This window comes from Epargyreus clarus, unplaced genomic scaffold, assembly GCF_041222505.1.
Source record: "Epargyreus clarus isolate Ecla_fem2 unplaced genomic scaffold, WU_Ecla_fem_2.2 ptg000023l, whole genome shotgun sequence".
NCBI lineage: Eukaryota > Metazoa > Arthropoda > Insecta > Lepidoptera > Hesperiidae > Epargyreus > Epargyreus clarus.
The window spans coordinates 7,464,032-7,487,581 of NW_027332230.1; the positions used below are offsets into that span (position 1 = coordinate 7,464,032).

Here is a 23,550-nt window from a genome sequence, read left to right on the forward strand (position 1 = left end):
TTAAGAGGAGATTACACATACGTTATATAATATATCTTATATATAAAATTCTCGTGTTAATTACCGTACTCCTCTGAAACGGCTTCTCCGATTTTCACCTAATTTTATATACATATTCAGTAGGTCTGTGAATCGGCCACTATCTATATTTTTACCCCTAAGTGATAAGGGTTGTTCACCCTTAACATTTTTTTATTTATTTGGCAACACAACGTTTGCCGGCTCAGCTAGTACATATATACTCGTATATACACATCAAGATGACTGTCTGACTAAATGAGTGAGTTGCTGTACCAGAGATCGACGCAAAGGGAACCGCTGAACTTAAGCGTGCTGGAATTTTACACATTTTTTAGGTTCTTTATTATATAGCGTAAATGAGCACTACGAGGATAAAATAGGATAATATTGTTTGAACATCTTTTGTTTTAGAAGCAGACACCTACTATGAAACTTTGTATGTGGCTTTCTGGATAAAAATAACGAAATGCCTATTTCACTGCTTTTGGAAATTCTACTTCAGCCTTTTTGGTGCAGTCGGGTTTTTGATTTTTTTAATTAATTACTTGTAATATTTGTGTAGATAGTGCCGATAACAATATTTCATTGAATTACCACTAACAGGCTAGCGGGTAGGTAGACAACCCTGAAATCTCAGTTTTAGGTAACTATTTATCTAAATTGATTGTCTTATTTATTATTAATTAGTTTTATAACCGTGCAGTTTGTTTATTTATATTGTCTATTTGCAATTGTACTGAGTGTTGCAATTTTCCTGAATAAAGTATTTTCTTTTTTTCATCTTTCTAGTGATATAGCATTTTCAATAAAATTAACAATCCTACAGAGATTTATCTTACATTGCATAGTTTATGAAGTATAGATGGCGCTACGTAACGTTTCGTGAAGCGCAGACAAAAGCAAAGCGAGGCATAGAACGTATCCGAATGAGGCAATCATTTCATTCGTTTTCATTCAAAATATTTAGGAAAACGTTCGGGCCTCTCTGCTTCTGTATTTTTGCATCGTATCGCTTCTATAGCCGTTTTACATATTCGAAGAGGCGTGGACGTGGCGTTCGTTCATGAAGCTTCTTTGTGGCCGACGCTGAGACTAGGGATGGGGAAAAATATTTTTATAATAATTGATTATTGTTACAAAAAATATTACAGTTCGATTATTTTCTATAAGCGGCAGACAACGTGACTCGCGACCTAGATTTATGAAAAAATTGTTACTTTTTTTGCCCCAAATTTTTTGTGACTATTGACGATCTATTTTCTACCAGCCAATTTTGTATTTAGTTAAAAAATCGATTATTTCTTCAAACGGTTTATTTTGAAAGAAAAATTGGTTATTAATTAATCGATATTTTTACTGGTTGTCACATCCTTAGCCGAGACCAGGCGACACGATGAAAAAACAACATAGCGTGATCGACTCCGTTTTATCGTCATACTCGTATGTTTTTTTAACATGCACGTTAAATTAAGGTTTTTAAACACACCTATGATTTATAACGAGGGCGTATACCATACACCCATCATGCCACCCGTTTTTAACAGGTCAATAACGTTAAAACTCTTTTCTTGTTACTACTAAGAATTTTGGATGTTAAGAAATTATAAACGTAAAGGGGTTGAAACTGAAATCGCGGTGACCGAGATTCCAGTCATCGGCAAGCATTTCCGATTTGTAGGTTCCGTGTGTATTAGAAATTAATTATCACTTGCTTTAACGGTTGAAGGAAATATTGTGAAAATACGCCAACGAATTCTTTAAATGAAAAGTTTTTTAAGGTATGTGAGCTTTATTAACTTGCACTTGGTGGACTAGGGTCTAAGCTGGTGGACCATGGCCTAAGCTTTGAACTGAGATGAGACCTGTACAGTGAGACAGAAATGGGTTTTCGACGTCGAAATATTACAGAATACAGTGCTCTTAATATCAAACCATTGTTCGCTATCTCGTGTGATAGAAAACATTGATGCAGCGTAACAGCTCTTGCCAAAAATAAACCTAGTCATCCCTGCTTAGAAAAGTTAAAGGTCATATGTTTTAAAGAAATATTGATACCTTTGAACATCTATAACGGTTAAATTAGATTTTGATTAATTATATGTAAATTAAATAATTTTATGTTAGGTATATCGATTGTTTAGTATTGGGTATTAAAACTTGAAAATGACAACCATATATATGTAGGTAGGTATGTTTTAAAAGATGTACTTCACTTTAACATATTATTTACTAGTATTATGAGAAATAAGAAAAGTTTTAAAGAAATAAATATGAGAAAAAATGTGTTAATATTAATAATAATAACTGATACTTATTTTAACTTATAATTTTATTAGATGAACAGGTTTTATCCTATAACCAAACAATCAACTAAAATTATATGTATATTAGTATGTCTGTCTGAAATAGTTAAACCCATTTTAATATAACTTTGACTCTTAGTAAGATGGCTTTATGAGAAGGTAGATAAACTACATTTTACTTCGAAATATATATCGCAGATCGCTATACAATGCATATAAGTCAAAACACTTGCATAAACTCATTATTTCAACATCTTGTAAACGAAAATAGCTGCTAATAGTGTTATGCAAAGAAGAAATTTAACCAATTCATTAGTACTCTGCGCAAAAGTTAGAATAATCTGATAGCACTTGTAAAACTTTACGTTAGCAAGGCGCAATCTTAGAACTATTGAACTAACCGAGTCATCTTCAGCGTTGAAATTAATACGATCCGCTCTCTACCGCTTCGTAGAGTACCTACCCCGACTTCAATTTCGAGCCAAGCAGATCGATATTTATATAAATCATAGCTGAGTATCATAGATATCTGCCGACATGCCCAGTTTAGTGGTGCAAAAACACGAAATCGAAGAAAAGTGAGGAGATATATCGTTTCATTCGTAAATGATCTAAAAACTACATTTTTTTAACATTTTTCAAACACGAAAATAGATAACATTTACAATTTCAATCGTCAAAACTGGTTACATTTGCTTATTAGGAGTGAGTAATCTTTACTAATCTTTGGTCTATAAATATATTTGAAGGTGGTAGAACCCTCTGGAGTTCGACTTCGACGGCACACCGCCACAACTATTTAAGCCACAACGATGTAGTAAGGGAGAGATAATTTTCCCAGGCATTCCAGCTTAGTTCTCAGGAATAGCGGCACATCTGTGGCCGACCTAGGTAAGAAACTAATCTTATCTGGGGTTGATTACAGTTGTCCATGGGTGACAGTAGACACTTATCACTAGGTGGACTGCATGCTAGCCTGCTACTCCTATATTATATTAAAAAAATAAACGGTGTCTGTAAAGTCGGTTTACTGACGATAGTTGAACGTGACAACGTCATAAGAAAATACTGATGGAATCGTTGCATTTTTCAAAAGATAATTATAATTTTATTTGTTTGATAGATATTTTGTATGGATATAGAGAAGGAGGTAAATGGAAATCACAATGGAATTGATCAAGTTAACGCGGAGGCCCATTGTGCCTCTTTGTAGCTCATTCCGCGCTCTCACTTGCACTTCAAGCCTTAAATGGAACGCCTCAGAGCGAGGTAACGCCGCATGAGTCATGTTTTTTGGTGCGTGCAGCCGGCTCCATCGAATTATAAGACGTTGTCACGTCAAAAAAACAAGTTATTGTATATCTTTATCCTTGTGTGGGGATAAAAAGGGTGTGTGTGACATTCTAAATTGTAGTAAGTTAGCATCGCCTTGGGGGTCGACTTCAAATATGACTCTAATTGTAATTGGGGTTAATTATAGATGGCCATAGGTGACAATTGTCATTGTCAGTATAGTATTATAATGCATACAGTTTTTATATAATAATCTGTTGAATGCGTGAGTTTCTCATTTTATGAAATAATTTGTAGGTACCGAATGTATAGAGTCTTCGTCACAAAAAAATACTAGATTATAAAATACGAACTATGACGGTTACTAACGTCTCGGATTAAATATAATTGCTTACGTATTCTGGTTCCGTGAATTCCTTAATGTTCGACATCAATTAGTTGCAAAAAGTTGTTTAGACGTGACCTTACATTAGGCATATGAAGATCAGACCTTTGTTACGCCAAGGCCACGTTTTTATCTCAATTTCGTGAATGAAGCTAATGATCATTAACAAAAAGGTTACGATAGTCTCGTGGTTAAAACTAGGCATCTTAATAAAAAAAACAATAATAATCCAAAGTTTGACTTCCAGGAGTGCATCTTTAATTTTATAAAGTTAAATAAATATTAATAGAAAATATATGATGTAATAATGTTACGAATTAATTATTATTAGTTACTATTAATACTTTATTATACGTTATTATACCCGAGAGATTTATAAAAAAGTTCTTAAATGTGTACCAATTCGCACTTTGACTGCAAGCTGTAGTTAAATGGAAATAGACCTAATTATGTACTTGGTAATAGATAAAATCCTTGTAAGACTCAACCCTATACAAAATAAGGTTCTACATTAATCCTATAACAAACTGAATAGTTTTTAATCGACTTCAAAAAGGAGGTGGTTCTCAATTCGGCCGGTATATTTTTTTATGTATGTACACGAATTACTCCGCCGTTAGTGAACCGATATTAATTATTCTTTTTTTATTATGTAGAGACGAGCTGGAAGTTGGTCCCACTTAAATATGGTTAGGATCCATCTATGGGTTCTGGAGAAAATGAGGGGAACTTCTCAACCCATGTAAATATAACAGCCATAACGTCGCCGTTTATGAACCTTTTTATTCCTTTAATTTCGTGTGTAGACAATTGCTACAAGTTGGTCCCATTTAAATATGTTGAGGATCAGAGTGGGTTCTGGAGACAAAATATGAAACTCATCAACCGATGGGTATACTACAATATATTTGATATTGTGCTCATATTGTACACGCTGTTTACGCCGTTATCGAACGAAATACATTGAGCACCGACTTCAGAATTATGTACTAAACCAATATTTATTTGAATCATATTTTACTTTGTAGTGACATAGAAGTCGGTTGTATTTTTTTGTTAAATTTTTTTGTAGATGTTAAATTGAAGAAGCTTACTCACTTACTCGGGTTTGCTCTAGAGTATAGCCCTCTTCAATAAGAACCACATTACAGTATTACGCCGCTTGTCCACCGCACGTCGGTCACCCGAGCACCGTCATCCCGGCCGCCGATATTTCGAGTAGATCGGCGTGATCGCTAGATCGGCACCGAGATTTTGACGGGCCGATCTGCCGGCAATATAAAAACACTTTGGAATTTGTCCATACACTGCCGTCACACGTCATACACTCGTGACAGCTGGAACAAAATAAACCGGCGATATCGGTCGCGGTGGACAAACTGTCGCCGACACGTCATATTAAAATCGGCCCGAAATAATCTCATTCTCGGTATCGGCTCGGTGACGGTGGCGGTGGACAAACGACCTTACTGTGAAGTACTTGCAGCAGTGTTACGTGCGAAGTGTGGTTGACAACTTGTTTGCACACGAGGCATTTCAGTCCTTGACCTAAAATTAGTCATAGTAAAGTAACACGGAAATTGAAGCTCTTGCAAAATGCCTCTGTCAAAATAAAACACAAACAAAAATTGAAACAAGTCAAAAATCCACAATTTATTTTAACCACATTATTTATTGTATCTCATCAGCTGATAATGTCCAGCAAAGGTAGACCATCGTTAAACCCATCGGGTATTTCGTGGACCTGTTTTTTAGCTAGAAATCGGGTAACAATTACATGAGCAGTGAAAATACAGTTATATGAATATCAACCTCCTTAGCCGCCTAAGGGTCTGAATTTTCGACCCTTCAAATCTAGAAATCAGCCACATAAAGCATAAAAATATATAAACGTGCTTTTTGTAGCTTTCCAACATAAAGTTCAACCACCATTTGAAGTAGATTAAAAAAAATAACGAATTTATATGATCATCTGGATAATGATCAGGAAGGCAGATTATTCGTTGTACTTGAACTTATTACAATAAAGTCGATTACCTAAGGAACAGTAAATTGTAAATACACATTTATCTTATTTGATTTTATTCTCAACGCGAAGGCAGACAAACTGCGCCGTCGAAGCGAACAGTTTATTCCACAATCGCGTATTTTGAATAGAATAAAGTAGCGATTGTATATAAAATGATACAGAAATAGCTCTTCCGAGACACCCATTTCTCGCTCGTAGAGTGTAGTTGTTTATGTATGTTGTTATAAAGTTTAGTCGATTGGATTATTTGAGATGCCTGACGTCGAAGCCGGCATCCGAAGCTTGCTACTATTGGTCTCGAGATAATGGCGCAATTCGAGTATAAAGGCATACCAACAAGCCTCAATATCTGCTCTATATTATTCTCCTCAATAAACTATATGGGACCCTCCTAACGCATTGTCTCCTTCAGATCTATTTGTTTAAGGATGGCCTTCAGCTAACTGAATACCACTCTCGTACATATTGAATTTTCTCTTTCTCACTGCCTTAATTAATTTTGGTATATTAATATTACTGTATTAAATATTACCCACATTACTGTGTATTAAATATTAGATGATGTTAATTTAAATATAATTTTGTGATTCTACTGGCAGAGCATATACATGGTTCAGTTATAATATGGAATTATAGACAGTTTTTAGGGTTCCTTACCCAAAGGTTAAAAACGAAACCCTATTACTAAGTCTTCGCTAGCTGTCCGTCGATTAGAGGGCTCTATCTCTGGAACCGTAATAGATAGACACTTGAAATTTTTACAGAGGACACATCTGTCTTACTCATAACAAATATCTGGGCGGCAGTAACTAATGAGTATATGGCTGATTACTCTATCTGTTAACTAATTTAAATAAAAAAACCAATGAGTACAAAAACGATGGATCTCCAAGAAAGATAAGTAAATTAGGTCCGACCTTGAGGTGAAAACACGTTCCATTTCATTTACTTCTAGCTGCGTGAGCGGAAATGTTTTTAATTTCGGGAAAATTTAATATTCAGTACGTAGTACGTACATGTATATTTTATCACAGGAACTATAATTTCTTAAAATAATTTAGCTGTTAACAGCGCGGAATGTAAATAACAATTCTACCAAACATTCCGTTGGAATTTGAGAAAAAACTTGCACGTTTTTTTATTCCAGAAGCAACTAATTAGAATTCAGATTTTTCCGAATTGTTTCTGAAGCGCTATGACACGGAGTTCTTTAAAAATAGCGCACAATGAGCTGTCTTTTATTTAAAACAAAAGATTGGCGACTGTTCTGATGTTGAAAATAACTATAGTCGACAGTAGATAACCACTCACAGAACGGCCTGCATATTATTACTGCATTCCTTTAAAATACGTATTTTAACAATTTATACCATATGTTAACTCCAAATATAAATACCCAACATATTAAAAAAGATTTATTCAAATCGAACCATCGTTTCGAAGCCTATTCAATGCAAACAAACAAACAATCAAATATTTCCTCTTTATAATATTACTAGCAAACTTTGTACCGCCTCAAAATCTATTTATCAAATATATTCATAAAAAATAGCCTATGTTACTCGTAGATAATGTAGCTATCGAATGGTGAAAAAAATTTTAAAATCGGTTCAGTAGTTTCGGAGCCTATTCATTACAACCAAACAAACAAACAAGGTTTTCCTCTTTATAATATTAGTGTAGATTAGTATATAAGTATTAGTATATTAGTATTAGTATATTAGTATTAGTATATTAATACATGGACGATCCGATATCGGTATGAAATTATACGGATACTAAGTATTTGATTACTGTACCGACACAGTTAATTAAATTCTGAACTCGTTCCGAGTACCGACTAAAACTCAATCCGCTCAGAATCGAATTAAATTCGGAATCAATAACTCGACATAATGGGGTACAAAAATTGGCTCAGATTTCTTTCTTCTTCGAGTTTTCGCTTTTTCTATACCGGCTTTAAAGGCCACTGAAAATTTTAAGTGGAAACTCTTCAGTGAGCACGACAAATTGATCTTCAGTGATATTTTTCATCTTTCACTATCGAATTATTCGTCGATATCCTCTAAGGACTTTTCAAGTGGGACAAGTAAATTGTGTCTTATCCGCGGTTTTACTTAAATATAATTATTAAGTAAGTAAGTTTAAAAAATCGACTTAATGTTTGTGAAGTGTTCAGATTATTTAAAAGGGATTAACCTCGCTTACAAACATGAAATATATAAAAATAATTATATATATTTACTCATAATTTCACATGTATGGTGCCTACATAATCATACAGTGGGACAGTAATGTGTTAATATAAAAAGAAATTGTAATCCACATTTCCTAAATCAACCCTCCTAATAAGGCATGAAATGCAATGGAAACCCCAACCACAAAAGGTTATTTTTATACCCTTTCATAATATTCATTTAAATATTGCGTAAGATATAACTAAAACCTTAATTGGAATACCCGATATAGAAGCGCAATCCTTCATGAATATTTATATTAACCTTTTGTTTTTCACCCTAAACTTTACTGAAATAACACCCCTGTTATTACAAAATGTTTAAAAACCCCGAGTGTTAATTGAAAATTATAGTTATTTTTGTAACTGTTATTCAGAGCACTTTTATCAAAATGAAGCAGTTATTTAAATGAGTTATGGTTGATAAATATGTCGCGTAAAACTTTAACTATGTTAGCTATGTTTTTATGTCTGATAAACACGCGAACGTAACAAATATGTATACATAATGTAAGTACGTAATTCCTACGAAAGCTTCTATTTCATTAATTTATACAATCCTATTTAAATAGGGAAATATTCCACTTATTATCATACGCAGGTACTATATTATTATGTAAATGAGGCATAACAGGAAATGAATTTAATTAACGAAATCATTTGTTACGTAAGTAGGTATAATATTGACATCACGGCTCTTCTATTTTATTATGTTGCATATAATTTTTTTTTATTTTTAGATGATGATGATGATGATGATAATTCTTGACAGGCGACTGCCTTAATATACCCGTATAATGTGGTCGTGTGCGTGAGCGTGGTATGAGTCATTACGTGTTTGTTATAGTTTAAATGTGATAGAATTCTTCATAGATTAATTCCAGAGGCACCAACGCCACAGCTTTTCCTGCTTTATAGAAACATATGTTACGAGTATGGTAAAGAAAATATACTTATATGGTCTTCCAGCTTATTGCTCAGAGGTAACATGATATCCGTGGCCAATCACAGGTAGCGCTTATAATCTATCTATGGTTAATTATAAAAGTATCTAAATGGGTTTCAGCTGTCAATTATCATTAGGCAGACTGCATGTTCAATGTTCATTTCTACTTCTATTTTATAAAAAAATATCCCGGTATTTTTAAGTGGTTTACTCAAGCACTCTACTCCATCTCGACGTATGTAATATTTTTGTTTGTATGTAAAGTTCTGGCTTTCCGGAATATTTATTTTCCCCCTCAAAATTTAAACCACGTACAACCCGTGTAGCAACATCTACTATGAACAAAACTTTTCAGTGTTAGTTACTACACTTTATTCAAGTGTTTGAGTTCTCCGTAGTACGTTTGTTATAAAATGTAATTTTAGAAGCCATTAATTATTTAATTATATAAGCCAGCATAATTACTACACAAGTGTCATATCCACTAAATTAAAAATACAAAATTAAAAGATAATAAAATAATTTAAATTTTTTATCTAGTTCATATTTATGTTGTACATGTACCAACTTACTCAATTCTCAAAAGAAATCTTGTGTGAACATTATAGTGAAAATTAGACAATATCATTTAACCATCATTATTTAAACCTACCTTCCTAATTCTGTTCCGTCAAATATGAATATCATGTTTAAGTTTAACTTTAGTTTGTAAATTATACAGTCATACGTTAAAATCGTAAAGTTACGCTTTAAATTTGACACAAAATGTTACAGTGACATTATGCATCAAACAGGGATGACCACAAAGTGTGGTCGAACACAAATGATAGCTTTGTTTCAGGTCGGACAAGCAAAGATTAGTTAAAAGCGTCGGATTAACTCCGACTGTGACTAATTAATTGTAACACTGCAAACACAAAGCTTATTACTAAAACCTCCACGTTACTGAGTTTGCACCACGTTGAGCCTGTTTCATTATTCAATACGAAGTACCGCTTGTAGCTTCTCTAGCAGTTAAGTTTCACTGCAACTGCAATCCTTTTTATGTTCTGTTACTTATCAGTAGTAGAACCCTTTGCGGTTCGACTCCGGCGGCACCACTGCCACATCTATTTCCGCCTTATAGTATCAATGTTAAGCGCTGCCGTGTTCTGGTTTGAAGGGTATGGTAGGGGAGACATACTTGTCAGGGTAGTCCTCAGGGGTGGCGCTACATCAGTGGCCGGCATCCGGTAGAAATGTAGTCTTATCTGGGGTTGACTACAGATGTCCATGAGCGGCAGTGGTCAGTGAAAATCAAATGGATTGCGTGATCGTCTGCTTACAATAAATAAAATAAAACCATAACCCTTCCTTGGCAGTCGGGTAAAAACACAAAGGCCTTTATTTATTATATTATTATAAGCACGCATGCGTTATTTATTGCATTATTTTAGTATCATTTAATAAAAAAAACTTATAAAAATCAGCGTAACTACCACATTGTGGCTTATTCTGTCTGTCGATGCCTACTTCATTACTGGTAACTAATCCAATTGTACAAATTAAGTACAATCATTTAGTGTGGGCTTTCCGATTATCGTGAAGAGCCTTTTCGTTGGGGTGTTGTAAGTAACCTATCTGATTGTTTTGTTTTCTCTCTATAATGGAAATATCGCACGTAAAAACATGTGTAGAAGTAAAGTATTATATTACAGTTGTTTTATATCTATGTTAAAATTGTTAGTTCGAGGTTAAGTTCTGACCTTAAGATTAATTATGAAAGCAACAACCTGACAAATTAAAAATATATGAGCCAATTATGTCATTTCCACAATTTTGACGAATCCAACCTACCTCTTTTAGGTTCGTGAGTGAGACCCAAATCACTTGATCTAAATATGTAGTACTGTATCACGCAAATCGATAGTATAAAAAGGATAAAATGAAAGGATTAAACACATTTTTCGCGTAAGAGCCACTAAGCGGATATTAATCGAATCGAAAATTAATCACATCACCCGTTATAGGATTACTACGGCTCAAAGAGCTCCTCTGGCATTGATTGACACTGCGTACCGCGTCCGGCGAAAGATTAATATAACTACAATATTTTGTTGGAAATAGCTCCCTTGTCAGTATAATTTCAGCTATTTTTAAATAATGAACTGGTGCATTGCAAAATATGCTAAATTGATTGATAGTGATGGAGTAGCGCACGTTTTTATGTAGGTATACATTTACATATATGACTCTGACTTTAGGTACATAATATATAGGTTAGGTTATGTTAGGAGAGGTTAGGCTTCTGGCATTGATTGACACTGCGAACCGCGTCCGGCGAACGATGAATATAACAACAATAATTTTGTTGGCAATACCTCCCTTGTAAGATAAGATAAGATAAGATTAGATTCCTATCTAAGGTCGGCCACAGATGCACTGCTACCCCTGAGCACTAAGCTGGAATCCTTCGTAAAAATACCTATATCTCCCTTACAACACCCTTCGAACCGGAACACAGCGGCGCTTAACACTGCTGTTATTAGGCAGAAATAGTACTCGTAATGGCGGTGGTGCCGCCGAAGTTGACCCACAGAGAACTCTACAACCTTCACAAGTAATAAAAACATGTCATAACATAATGTTTTCACAATAACGTTCAGTAAACGTAAACGTAACGTACGGTGCCTGTTGCAAAGGATTTTCAATCCGCGTGTATCATGAATGATGCCGTTTCATAAGTCAGGCGCTTTGCCAAAGTCAGAGTCGGCGTTGGTATTGTATGAACGCCTACATTTAAAGTCCTGAGTATTAACCATAAATATTATTCATGTTTTACTTACGTGGTATTGTTATCTGTTCATAATATTTTATATACGAAAAAATAAAAGGAAGCGTCTCAGTTTACAAAAACATTGTATAATTGTATTGTGAAAAATTGTGTACTGTAACTACTTTTGTAGAACCTATTTGAAGATATTTTTGTTTAAAATATATGAAAGCTAGAAAATGCCTAGTGATTGGTTTGTCACGCAGTTTATTCAACAGCTTCACAGAAAAATTCGAATTAAAATTATTAATAGAAACTGACGTTCGGAATAGATAGAAAAAAAATCCAATAATATTATTAAACTTGAATTTAAATAAGTAGTAGTAATAGGTCATCGGGAACACACGAGAAAAACCGCGCGATAAAACTCGTACGGAACAAATATCAGAAAATGTCTTATAACTGTATAAAGAGGTATCATATCAAAAGGAATAGAAGGACAATTTCAACGAACGACGCACTAAAAAAATAATGGAGTGTTTTTATTCACTACTCGTGTTTTAGTTTGTATAACAAAGTATTTGTTTGTTTTCCTTTGACTTTGGCAGTATTTGCCAATAGTAGGAGATCGATACACGTATTTGATGACGACACAAAACAAAATTATGTAGGCAGGTTGAGATCAAAGATACGAATAGGCGTAGTTTACAGTAAAATTGTTAAATTAATTCGGCAAATCGCCAAAAAGCAGCTATTCTTATAGCTGTGTTCTGTTGTATGTGAAAGTCTAATATTTTCGTACACAAGACATTCCAACTTAGTCCTCAAGGATAGCGACATACCTCTAGTTGAATTCAGTACCCTTACCATGAGATTTTACGTTTTGACAAATATAACTGTTTTGGTGTTTCTTTAGGTGCGTATTTGCTCTTACAATTTCCAATCAGCGCCCCTAGCGTATTGTATCAGAACTATAGTGTAAGTAACGTATTTTAAATGACTTAGACAAAATGGCGCTGCATGTTTTGTCTCTCTTTTTTGCGAACATGTGAGGCAGACAGACAGACTTGAGCACTTACTTATTGTTACGTTTACTCAGTCTACTGAATCAAACGGAACAGAATAATGGATTGAGTAAACGTAACGTAAAATTGTGGAATGTTTTGAAAACTCATGGTAAGGGTATAGGTACAGGTAGGACTCTTGAATTGAATCTGTGTTTTAAGGTACCGTACCAAGAGGATAATACAGGACATTATTACTAAGCCTCTGCTGTTTGTTCATCTATCCATCTGTCACAGAGCTCTTCTCTTGAACCGTAATGTAGAGACACTACAGCTATACAGAGTGTTATTATGGCCGCTGTTATAAGAAATATTGACTTACAGTACAAAATAAAATAAATAAAGGGAAGAGACCGGTATTTTTAGCAGTTTTCGGTTTATCTTATATATAAAATTCTCGTGTCACAATGCTTTCACGAAATTTTATATGCATATTCAGTAGGTCTGAGAATCGGCTATTATCTATTTTTCATACCCCTAAGTGATAAGGGTTGTTCACTCTTAACATTTTTTTTTATATGGCAACACAAAGTTTGCCGGGTCAGCTAGGCTATTATATAATAAGATAAATAAATAAATAATAGTAATAGGTAGGTGTAGTACTACTTAAATAATCTATATATATAAAAGCGAAAAGATACTCACGTTCGAAACGTATTAATCAAGGTTTTGCCGAAACTACTGAAGCTACAATCATGAAATTTGGAATATAGCTTCATTTTATAATGTAGATGCGCACTAAGAACGGATTTTTTGATATTCCACCATTAAGGGGGTTAAATGGGGGTTGAAAGTTAATATGAAAGTCCGTCAGTTTTAAAGCAAACTGGATGAAAATTGGTATTTAGCTTTCTGATTTAAAGTAATAAAAATCTAATCTAAGGGTTTTTTCAAAATCAACCCTAAAGGTGGTTAAATAGGGGTTGACAGCTTATTTTAAATTTTGCCATTTTGAAAGCCAGCACTATGAAAGTTAACCATTGCTTTACTGGTTAGATATAATAGAACTTTAGTTCTACCGTTTTTGGAAAATCAACCCCTATGTGGGTTAAATAAGGGTTGTAAGTTTGTATGAAATTACCACAGTTTTGATGTAAACTCTATGAAAATCGGTATTTGGGTTTTCAATTAAAAATAATTGAATACCTATTTCACCATTTTTGGAAAATCTACCCTTAAGTTGGTAAAATAAGGGTTGTCAGCTTATTTTAAAATTTTCCAATTTAAAAGCCAGCACTAAGAAAGTTCGCCATTGCTCTACTGGTTAGATATAGTGGAACTTTAATTCTACTGTTTATGGAAAATCAACCCTTATGTGGGTTAAATAAGGGTTGTAAGTTTGTATGAAAATCCCCCAGTTTTGATCTAATCTCTATGAAAATGTGTATTTAGCTTTTTGGTAGAAAATAATTAAACACGTATTTCATTGTTTTTGAAAAATCAACCCTTATTTAGGTTAAATAAGGGTTGTAAGTTTGTATGAAAGTCCCCCAGTTTGAATGTAAACTGTACGAAAATCGGTATTTCGATGGAAAGTAATTAAACACCTTTTCCATTGTTTTTGGAAAATCATCCCTTAAGGTCGTTAAATGGGGGTTGGAATTTTATTTCAAAGTCCATTAATTCGGAAGCAAGAACTATAAAAACTTGCATTTGGCTTTCCTGTGGGAAATAATAGAACCTTTTTAACACTATTAATGGAAAATCTACCCTTAAAATAGGGGTTGAAAGTTTGTTGGGAAGAACGCAGATTTTGAAACAAAGTCTATGAAAATTGGTATTCAGCTTTCTGATTGAAAATAATAGAACACTTATTTTACCATTTTTGGAAAATCAACCCTTAAGTTCGATTAATAGGGGATAGAACTTTATTTGAAAATCCGTTAATTTTGAAACAAGGATTGTAAAAATAGCATTTAGCTTTCTGGTTCAAAATAATAGAGCTTATTTAACACCGTTTATGGAAAATCTACCCTTAAGAAGGTAAAATAGGGGTGGAAACTTCGTTTAGAAGTCCGCAGCTTTTTAAGCAAAGTCTATGAAAATTGTTATTAGGCTTTCTGATTGAAAATAATAGGACACCTATTTTCACAGTTTTTTTTATTCCATCCCCTATTAATCAACCCTTAAGGTTGTTTAATAGCGGATGGAATTTTATTTTAAAATCCGTTTATTTGGAAACAAGGACTGTAAAAATAGGATTTAGCTTTCTGGTACAAAATAATACATCTTCTTTAATAACGTTTATGGAAAATCTACCCTTAAGAGGATAAAATAGGGATAGAAACTTCGTTTAGAAGTTCGCAAGTTTTAGAGCAAAGTATATGTAATTTAATATTATGTTTTCTGATTGAAAATAATAGAACACCTACTTCATCGTTTTTGTTAAATTAACCCTTAAGGACGTTTAGTAGGGGATGGAACTTTATTTTAAAAACCGTTTATTTGGAAGCAAGGACTGTAAAAATTGGCAATTGGCTTTCTGGTTGGGAATGATAGAAATTTTTTAACACCATTTATCGAAAAATCTACCCCTAAGTGGGTAATATAGGGGTTGAAAGTTTGTTTAGAAGTATGAAGCAAAGTCTATGAAAATTGGTATTTTGCTTTCAGGTTGTAAATAAGATATCAGTTATTTTTACATTTTTTGAAAATCAACCCTTAAGGTCGTTAAATAGGGGTTGGAACTTTATTTTATAATCCGTTAATTTGGAAGCAACCACTATGAAAAATTATCATTAGACTCATTGAAACATCTGGGTCACTGTTTTTTTTATATCAACCCTTAAGACGGCTATAAAAGGGTGTTTGCATTATGCTTTTCTGTTTACACATCTGTTTCAGCATTTTAGCAACTCAATAATCAACCCCGTTAGGGTGTAGTGTTATATGTATGTATACGGGAATCTTTTAGGTTCGAAGTTAGAAACGTGAAATTTCAGATAACGTCTATTCAGACAAATACACGACAACGTGGACGGGTGCAGATTTCATATATGATAATGGGTAATTTTATTCAAATTTGCCTACATTTTGGTATACTGATTAGGTACATCGCAATTATTTTGGACACACTGCGTGCCAACATTTTGTCCTGCCGTGGGGTATGGTTGTGGTTATGCGTGGATTAGTGATGGTAATGTGGTAGACACATAGACCTTGGATTAACATTTTGGGCTAGAACAGGGCGACAGTATCCTCTGCCTCTCATACGAGACTAAAGGGGGACTTCCGGAGTTGCGGGCGGCAAGAATGGGAGCTCTAACCGCCCAGACAGCGACCCTGGATAGCACCACTGTATGTAAGGCCCCATATAACATGGACGGTTCCTATGGAATAGTGTAAGTAATAATTATTGTATCCCACATGATACTTATATTTTAAAGAAAGTTTAATTAAGGTCCAATAATTAGAGTTTTAGTGTATGTTTCTGAAGAAAGCTTGACCAATTTAGGTACACAGTGACGAAAAAATAAAGCTTTTATTAATGAAATATGAATACTACTTTATCGTTAAAATTGTTAAAGGAATTTATGATTACAGTTATTTGTATATCATATCATATTTTTTTACGCGGGCGAAGCCGCGGGTTCTGCTAGTAAGTATATAAAATTTTCACAATACAAGTACTCAAATGCAATGCTACTATAACAATAACATACAAAAAGATATTTGAAATTTGTTGGTACGAAACTCTCCGTATTTTAGTAAATAAAATTATTATCAAGTTGCTATCCTTTTGTTAAAAATATTTAATCCGAAACATTTCGTACTATTAGGAAATTCATATTTAAATCTAATAATTTTCAACCAATATCAAAAGTGACGATACAATTGAAATAAGTAATCATATTTGACTGTTGTATACGCTTCGGAAGTATTATGGGAGGATCTTCAAAACAAGTCTTTTCAAATAAGGACGATAATATCTACATAATATTATTTGTGAGCACAGTAAATTGGCCCAATTGTGAAGCTGGGGGAGTCTCAAACGTTCTTGTGATTTAAATAAAATGAAATAACTTTTTGCACAATTCAATTGATTTCAAATTATAATACAATTTTATACGTTGTCTACGTAGCAATTAAATATTTATTTATTTATTCATATTTTAACACGCTTTTATTAGCTTGGGTTGTATTTATGTATGTATGTTTGTATGTATGTGTGCATGTACTTATGTATGTAACGGAATCTTTAAACTCTATTTTTAACCACTTTGAACGGTCCGAATAATTTAAAATTTTGAACAATTATCAAGAACCGATGAAAAAACACAATTTTAATAATTTTATCCCATTCTCCTCATCAGGGTCGTCAGGAATCAGTATTAACGATTTTCCTAGTGCGATTCTAGCGTGGATTTTAAGTTTTAAACTTTAATTATTTCTGTTAAAGTATTGAGCAGGTACGAATATAACTATATATATGACTTTGCGTGTTCAATACCTATATTTTATCTAAATGTAATTATTTACACTCATTATCGTATGTAATTCTAGACGTCTGAACTATGCTCGAATGTAATGAATTAACATATGATAGTGGAACTACCCAAAAACTATCGATTTTATTCAAATCATACATGTAACCCATATACTCGTACTTAAAAACAGTTATTTAAGAAAAAGAAAAGTCGTGGAAAGAAGAAAAAGAAAACACAGACATGAATATTTATCTTAATGCTCAAAGGAAACCTACGACATTCAATCGCATTAGCAATACAAAGCAAAATAACACAATACTGTAAACTGTTGCACTTCTCAAGTTGTCTTCAAAGTAAATATACTTTGTATACTGTAAATATACCGTTTACTAAGCACACGAGAACAGAATACTGTTCTACGACTTACGTGCTTAGTAAATCGTGATACGATAAAACGACGCAGACTCCTTCCAATGAACGAGATACGAGTTTTTCTAGCTGAGACGATGATAGTTTTATTGTTATTTAATGCATGACAAAACATAGATTCCCAAGAATTATTAACAACTAGTTTTTGCCCGCGGCTTTGCCCGCGTTCAAAAGAAAATAATATAATATACTAACATACATAAAACTGTAAATTCGTACCTGCAACTTTGCTAAAGATCATCACTTGATCAAATGCATAGTTTACGATTCAATCCTTACTAATATCGATTAAAATAATCGATGTTTTGGGTTCAAAAGATCGATTCTCCGATTAATCGATCTTAGATCGCCATCCCTAGTTTCCGTGGGGTTTCCGGGATAAAAACTATGTCTCCATCGCCCTTTAAACCAAAACTCAGCGGCGCTGTGATCTAATCTGAAGGGTGTGATAATGGAAAGACACATGTGTAAGGCATAATCCTCAGGGATGGCAAAGGGTCTGTGACTAACTTCTAGGTCTCTAATTATATCTGGCGTTTATAACAGATACCGATAGACGGCAATGATCCCTTATTTTTTACACAGTTTTTTTATGAAGCAAAAATTGATGTTAAATGTCATATTTAAACTAATTACACGTGGCTTCAGCGTATAATGCGAGAATAAGCTTAAAATGATGTGATGTGTATGATTTGTTAAAATTGTAAAGTTATTATATTTGTTTATTTAGGCTGCCATTTACATTACGAAACGAGTTGAACCACGTGATTTTTTCGGGATGACCAGATTTGATAGTTTACGTATATTACATAGATTAGTAAAGATTACTCACTCCTAACAAGAAAATGCACCCAGTTTTGAGAATTGAAATAGTTGCGTAAAAAAGTTTTCCCACGTCTCCGTGCTAAAATGTCCCTAAAATATTTGAAATAATTATTTATTTATTATGTAAATTGTACATTGTAATTGTAAATTATGCAGTATTAGTTATTTATTCGTAATTTTTCTCTAAAAATGTTTTTATTTGTCAAGAATTCAAAAAAAGAACTTACTATAATAAGCCGTTTGCGGCTTCATTCAATTTCAAGGCGGCGAAGTATCTTTACTAATCTATGGTATATTAGAGGCGAATGTTAAACAGCTCAAAAGCTCATGATTCCTTAATAATTCCTTCGCTTTCCCTACATATAGATCCTCTCAATCCTTTTCATCACGAAACATTTCGTTCAAAATATACGAATATCATCATATATGAGTATAATAAATAATAGGTTAAAATAAATATAGATTCAGGAGTTTTATTTGCTTTTCTTTACCTTTCCCTCATAAAGACTTTCATACAAATTGATAAAATGAAAAATAATGTTTACCTGCTGAATATTCTATTGTGCGTTGCGGCAAATAATGAATTATGAGGGAACATGTGCAAACGTTCTTTAGTTTACGAGAAAAATTCGTAACATCTCTTTTTCATCATTATAATATCTGATGAATACTTTATCAAGGTGGCAGTGGCAAATGTAGGTACCTCTTTTTCATTAAGCAATATTTTACAAAAAAACGTATTGACATATAGGAATAGATCCTGGTGATATAGTGAAATATTTAAAGTGTATTCATTCTGATCAGAAGAGCGTGGTTATTGCTCAGGAAGTCAGGACTGATACTAGAAATACGTAGTCCTGAGTCGTAGTCCTGAGGAGTAGCAAATAATCTGTGTCTAGTCTCGTTTCTTCAATTCTATCTACGGGTATAAATGTAGGTATATGGGTGGCAGTGGCCAGTTAACAACAGGTACGCCACGCCCGTTTACTACATCATTTTCATAAAAAAATAAAGACATTTTTTAAAAATCTAACCTGACAAATACTAGCATTCTATATTAGACATATTGTTATTACATGAAAAATAATGATATACGTTGTTGTTACTGTTATTATTTAGTATTTATTAGTTGTTGGATGTTATAGCGGTGTTGAGTACACGGTGCGGGCGCGCGGGCGGCGGGGCGGGCCCGCGAGATGAGCCGCGCGCGCGCAACCCGCCCCGCCTGCCATGCAGCGACTGCGCACCACCTTCAAGCGATCCCGGACACCCACACCCGCAGACATGAAGACCCAGAGCAGCCTCGAAGTGCCCAAGCAGGTCAGTTTCATTCAATTATTCTTACTACTCGCATATTTTGGCATATTATTTATTTTGCACATAGATTAGTAAAGATACTTCGCCGCCTTGAAATTGAATGAAGCCACAAACGGCTTATTAGTAAGTTCTTTTTTTGGATTCTTGACAAATAAAAACATTTTTAGAGAAAATTTACGAATAAATAACTAATACTGCGTAATTTACATAATAAATAAATAATTATTTCAAATATTTTAGGGACATTTTAGCACGGAGACGTGGCAAAACTTTTTTACGCAACTATTTCAATTCTCAAAACTGGGTACATTTTCTTGTTAGGAGTGAGTAACTTTACTAATCTATGATTTTGGTCAAAATTACACTACATTCGTGAAAATTAATAGTTTATGAAAACATATATAAGCCCTTTTTTATACTGAAGCCCGTTTGTAATAGTCAATCCTAACCAATTTTTGTCTAATGAAACATACCAATGTTTGCTTAAATTTTGAATTGTGGTAGGAAAATATTGGTCCATATTGTTAATTAAATTATTCCTAACGGGCGATAAATTGTATACAAATAGCCTATATATTAAAATTCATTTCAATATTCATACAGAATAATTCGAATTGAATTAGTAGTGTCAAACCGCAAATTGTCCTGTTATCCAACAGGAAAATTTGCGGTTTGACATTATTAAATACTATTGGTATAAGAATTCCATAGTATTTTAGTTATATTAACCTATTTTTCAGAATATTTAACAAAGTTTAATGACCTTTCGTACCTATAATTGCCATAAATGAACGATCTTCTTCCTTTATTCAGCTTATAGTATGCAACCCTTGAAAATTATTTCTAAGTGTAATTTCAAAGTCAGATGTCTTTATTCGACTTGTGAAAACAAACTTCTCTTTGAAAGAGCAACAAACGTGTTATTACAATCTGGGGAATGAGTATAAAAGAGCAAATGTGCTTAGGAAAGACCCACGAACCAAGTGTTCGTGGTTCGACCCTTTGCTTACTTACGTTAAGTATTTACAAACAAGAATTGGGAGGTGGAGAGTAAAATATCGGTGACCTAGCGAAAATATTCCCTTTACTTATATCGTGAGAGTACCGATCTCTAGAATTACTCGACACCCGGGATTTATAAAAATGTGTGCCTGCAGTTTGAAAATCAGCGTCTCTACCTGCGGGTCCAAGGTTCACATCCTGATTTTTAGAAATTATATGCGTATTAGAAATAAACGATTACTTGCTTTAACGGTGTGAACACATCGTAAGGAAATCTACCTACGAGTTTTTTAACGAAGATGTCAAGGGTCGGTCGGTATTGACCAGCGCGATTAACTGAGTTCTATAGTCCTGTCACTCTGAAGGCAGGCCCGGACTATTCAGTTGGACAATAAAGCGTTAAAGACCAATATCTGTACCCGTACCGTTATGTACCCGTTTATTAATAAGTACAGGTCATCATTTTATATAAACATGACGATTCGCAAGGCAGAGCGGTCACCATACCGGTCTGACGCGCAAAGGGTTCCGGGTTCGATCCCTGGCCAGACAGATATCTTAGTGATGAATTTAGATATGTGTTCTGGGTCTGAGTGTTTGTGTATTCGTCTTTGTGTGTATCTACGGCGCCCACGAGGAAATCCTGGTGTCGGGCTCTGAGTGTAGAAAGTAGAAAGTGTTTAAACTAATCATATTATATCAAGTTGTAATTTGAAAGTTCAAAAGCACATGTATTATTTTACTGGTTCAAAATTAACCATTATCGTGCAACAGTTGCATATAAAATATATGTGTACGAAATTTAAACGGGTTTATAGAATACATTTTAAAGAACTTATGATACCACATTATACAGATTTCCAAATAGTAAAATTCACCAAATAATAATAAAGTTAAAAGCTCGCATCAATTTCAATACAGGCTTTTTGGTATTCATTATTGAATTTAACAGGATTATGGTAGTAATTTATGCAAGTATAGAATTACACGTTTAATAGAAACGGGTTTAGTTTAAATTTTACGAGATATCTTCGAAGTTACAATTAAGGGAAGTCTAATATAACCCGGCACTTCCCTTGCGGGGTGCTTGCTAATTTTCATTAGTTCCGGCTAACCCTGTCGAGCATGATTGTGTTATACCGCACAAAGGCCTTAACGGAATTTATATGAACACAATCCAAGTACTTAACAACGAAAGTTACGTGCCTGTTACGTTACACAATTGTTTTTCTAGAATAAAGAATACGTTTTAGGACAAAGGAAAATGTACAAAACTATTGCTTCACCTAAATATATTTTTATTCGAAGAAATTGAATCACTAGTTTACTGGATGTTCACATTATTTCTTGTATCTTGCGGGGATAGTATTCGGTATATCGTTGATTAAAGCATCGTACGGTACTCCGACTCAAAGCTTCCCAAAATGCCTATGTAATTTCGCTTGTGATCTTGCATATGACGGGACATACGGGAATAGAAGCAAAATGTTGATATTCCTGCTCAATCTACTCGTAAACAACCAAGAACACAAGCCTATGTATATGTAAACCAATTACATGTTCACTTATCTTGTGATTGTAATGTGAGAAGATAGAATTCTCAAGATTGCCTGCAGCGAACCTGCCACGCTCACGTCAGTTATATGCCAGTGTGTTCTGGTTTGAAGTTCTACATTCAATTCCAGCTGAGACATCTTTCCTTGAAGTTTATTATTGGCTGTTGAATAAAATATTGAGCGCCTGGCTGACTTACATTGCATGAATGTTTGTTATTCGCGCCAATGCAAAAATATATACATGCCACTACTTTTGAATCCTTATTGTATTTTTATGTGATAGAAGTAACTGACGAGCCTACCTGTGCATTGTTAAATAACCCATAAGAAAAGCAACACTGGTACTATGAAACAATGTATGACAGTAATAGTTCACCACTTACTACCATAACGTATTGTTCGTTAAATACGATATTATTAAGGAGTCAAGTGTCAAGTATAACACATGAAGGAGCTAAACTTTGGAATAAACTATCGGATACAGTCAATTTCACACAACACATACACACATCCATACAATTACCACTCTTCTTTTTACACTGAATAAATAACCAAAATGCATTTTAGTATCCAAACATAGTATTTAAGTTTCTCATTGTAAGTGACGATGTACTTCTAAGCATGTCTTTTGAGAAATAAAGCTTTTTTAAACCGAAACCAAAATCTTGGGAAATAAGCTTCGGATACCTTAACGTTGTTTCTTTTTGCAGGTCCGGTCGGCGTCGTTCGATGAGATCCAATTGGAGGCGGCGCGAGGGGCGGGTGCGAGCGTGCTACTGGCGGTACCCCAGCAGGGCGCACGCAGCCGCTCCTTCGACTCGGCCGGATCAGACGACTCGGGCACTTATCTAGAGGTAAGTCAATTGTCTCACTTTGAGGACCATAAACCCCATAAAGCCCCATAAAGAATTTATGGACTATACACGATGGTAAAAAAGGTTTCGAATGAGAGACTCCAGTTGGAG

At 34.0% G+C, this 23,550-nt stretch overlaps 1 protein-coding gene across 4 annotated transcripts in view; it reads left to right on the forward strand.

The window, feature by feature from the left end:
- The window catches only part of rdgA (retinal degeneration A), a 219,286-nt gene that overhangs the window by 36,571 nt on the left and 159,165 nt on the right, over positions 1-23,550 (forward strand). For 3 of the 4 annotated variants that reach the window (XM_073085826.1, XM_073085828.1, XM_073085829.1), the window contains exons 2-3: positions 19,856-20,030; positions 23,296-23,439. In XM_073085826.1, coding sequence (XP_072941927.1) covers positions 19,941-20,030; positions 23,296-23,439 — 234 coding nt within the window. In that variant the 5' untranslated portion in view covers positions 19,856-19,940. Of the gene's footprint in view, positions 1-19,477; positions 20,031-23,295; positions 23,440-23,550 lie in introns of those variants that run through there. The other variant, XM_073085827.1, reaches the window with a different exon arrangement.